Source organism: Mesoplodon mirus, assembly GCF_964341445.2.
Source record: "Mesoplodon mirus genome assembly, chromosome: 15".
Classification (NCBI taxonomy): Eukaryota; Metazoa; Chordata; class Mammalia; order Artiodactyla; family Ziphiidae; genus Mesoplodon; species Mesoplodon mirus.
In genome coordinates, this window is record NC_138991.1 from 49,549,197 (window position 1) to 49,552,202 (window position 3,006).

The 3,006-nt window shown below is 43.3% G+C and overlaps 1 protein-coding gene across 1 annotated transcript in view; it reads left to right on the forward strand.

Annotated features, from left to right (window-relative positions):
• DNAH3 (dynein axonemal heavy chain 3) overlaps positions 1-1,686 on the forward strand; it is a 170,133-nt gene extending 168,447 nt beyond the window's left edge. Inside the window, 1 exon segment of the mRNA XM_082644527.1 lies at positions 100-1,686. Coding sequence (XP_082500653.1) covers positions 100-453 — 354 coding nt within the window. The 3' untranslated portion in view covers positions 454-1,686.
• Positions 1,687-3,006: the final 1,320 nt, after the last annotated feature.

Genomic DNA, 3,006 nt, shown 5'->3' on the forward strand with positions numbered 1-3,006 from the left:
AGGCAGACAGTAAAGCCAGTTTGTACTTTCTCAATCTCTTAATGCTGCCTCATTTAGGAAAATGGCAGATAATGGAACTCACAGCTTCCTGTCTTCCAGGTAACCACACAAGAAACAGTCATGGAGAATAACCCAGAAGATGGGGCCTACATAAAAGGACTCTTCTTAGAAGGTGCCCGTTGGGATAGGGAAAGGATGCAGATCGGGGAGTCTCTCCCCAGAATCCTCTATGACCCATTGCCCATTATTTGGCTGAAACCTGGGGAAAATGCAATGTTTCTGCACCAGAACATTTATGTGTGCCCAGTCTATAAAACAAGTGCCCGAAGAGGTACCCTCTCCACCACAGGCCACTCCACAAACTATGTCCTATCCATTGAACTCCCAACTGACAGGCCCCAGAAGCACTGGATAAACCGAGGAGTAGCCTCACTGTGCCAGCTAGATAACTGATGGCATCTGTCTCAACACAGAAAATAAAAGGAACTTCATTCTTTTTTCTTTTTTTTTTTTAAGAAGACATTGGGGGTAGGAGTTTATTAATTAATTTATTTATTTTTGCTGTGTTGGGTCTTCATTTCTGTGCGAGGGCTTTCTCTAGTTGTGGCAAGCAGGGGCCAATCTTCATCGCGTTGCGCGGGCCTCTCACTATCACGGCCTCTCTTGTTGTGGAGCACAGGCTCCAGACGCGCAGGCTCAGTAGTTGTGGCTCATGGGCCTAGTTGCTCCGCGGCATGTGGGATCCTCCCAGACCAGGGCTCGAACCCGTGTCCCCTGCATTAGCAGGCAGATTCTCAACTACTGCGCCACCAGGGAAGCCCAGGAACTTCATTCTTGACTGAAATCTAGCTTTCCTTTCTTGATAGTCACATGGGATGATGATGATGATGATGATGATAACCATTATATTAATGGAGCACTTGCTATGAGCCAGGTATTTTAGAGCATTCCTATAAAATGGGTTATTATCCTTAATTTATGGCTGCAGAAACCATGATATAGAGAAAGCAATATTTTCCAAATCAGATAGCTACTAAAATAGTGGAGCCTAGATTTGAACACAGGCAGTGGGACTCTTCAACCTAGACCTTTAGTCATGTGGCTAAGCTCCCTGGTGGGTTTTTTTTTTTTCTCCTATTATTTTGCCGTAACTGTCACTGATCTTTAATTGCTTCTCTCCTAGTCTATTCACATGGGCTAACATTAGGGCTTCTCACAGGTTGAAAGATGCTTGGGTGATTTTTATTTTTTAAAGGCTCTTGATGTATTTAAAATGTACTTCTCACAACAATCTTAGGCAGTATTATCGTTATCTCCATTTCAGTGATTCAGAGATGGAGGCTTAGAAAAGTAACTAGCTCAGTTTTACAGCTAGCCAGTGGTAGAACTGGGACCCCAATTCTTCTCCACTAGCCTACACAGATGGGCAGAAATTCCAGGAAGGAAGGAGACATGAGAGAACCATTATTTGTTGCTTGCCATGGTTTGTCCCTGGGCCTTTAGATATTTTGCTTGTACCTATGTTGGATATGATTGTCTCCCCCTCTAGAGGTTCAAGGAGACTAACTTGCCTACAATTATCCAGCTCTTTCACATTGAAAAGCCAGGTTTTGAGCCAAGGTCTGTCTGGCTCTAGAACCTGTGCATTTTTCACTGCTTCACGCTGCCTCCTTGCTGAGGACTTCGCTATATTGTGATGTAGAATCTTAGAAGAGGTGTGTAGTTCCAACAACCATGTCCAAGGAATTTCTAGTTTATCACTGTTTCTCCCCAGGGCCAGCTGGAAGAGAATCCTGAGGGAGATAAAAATCAAATTCTTGATATATTCTCAACCAACTCTCTCTTGTGGCTCTTTGGCTCTAAATGGCTACTTCTAGGGCATTCCCTTGGTCAGTCCATAGATGAGCAAAGACATAAGGCTTTTGGGGAATCTTAATGTGTCTGGCCTGGCTTCCCTGCCTCTTCACTAGAAGAAATGTCCTGACTTGGGGTCTTTGATTTTTCTTAAACGAAGCTTCTGAGAACCACATAAACATATTCCAGAAAACTTGTTTCTTCATGGGAATGTGGAGCCAATCAAATTCTGATTGAGGACTCTGAATTCTGAGATCAGCAAATCATCTAATTGATCCTGAGTGCAAAAGGGGAGTTCTCCAAATCTTGCCTGGGGCCGATAAAGAGACAGTGAGGTGGAGCCACTCTCTTTCAGCTCCAAGTAGGTAGCTTAAAAGCTGTTTCTCGAAGAAACATAACTTTTTCCAATAGAGGAAAGACAATCAGAATTAATAAATAGCTGGAACTGCCTTATTGTCTACTATTCCAAATAGATTGCTAAGCCATGTGAGATGGAAAGACGGTCAGGATCCCAAATCCCTGAATCTTCGACTAGCTAGGTAAGTCACATTGTAAGCCATAAGGCAGTGAGAAGGTTGCTAAGAGAACAACTGAATTTCTCTTACAGTTATCTAACTCCACCTTCAGTGGCAAAAGCTGAGGGAGGCAGGGACTGTTTCGTTCCTCAGGGGTCAAGGGACAGAATGTTCCTGTACGATGGATTAAATTTTTGTAACTTAAAAAATTTCCCTCAATTCAAAAGATTCCCCTAAATTTAAGGTCATTTTCTGTTGGGGTCCATGTGTTAATTAATGTCCCCCCCCCCACCAAGAGAGAGCAGTAGGTTCTTCAGGAGTCCTGGTGAATTAGAGGCTGGGGCCCTGGGGCAGAGATGGCCAGAGATCAGCTCCATGAGAAGCTGTAGGCCCTGGCTATAAACACCTCAGCAGATGACATCAGACAAACCTTGTCACCAAGCTAGTCCTTGCTCTTTAAAAACCTAGCTGTTGAGTAAATAGTTTTCAGTCCTTGTCAGCACTGGAAGAAAATTTCATTGAAAGAGGGGATGTAGGGGATACCTTTAAAAGACCAAAGAAGGAGATTTTATAGGGTTGGAGAGAAAATGAAAAGAAAAAATTATAAACAAATAGGTTTCATGGAAAGTTTAGCAGG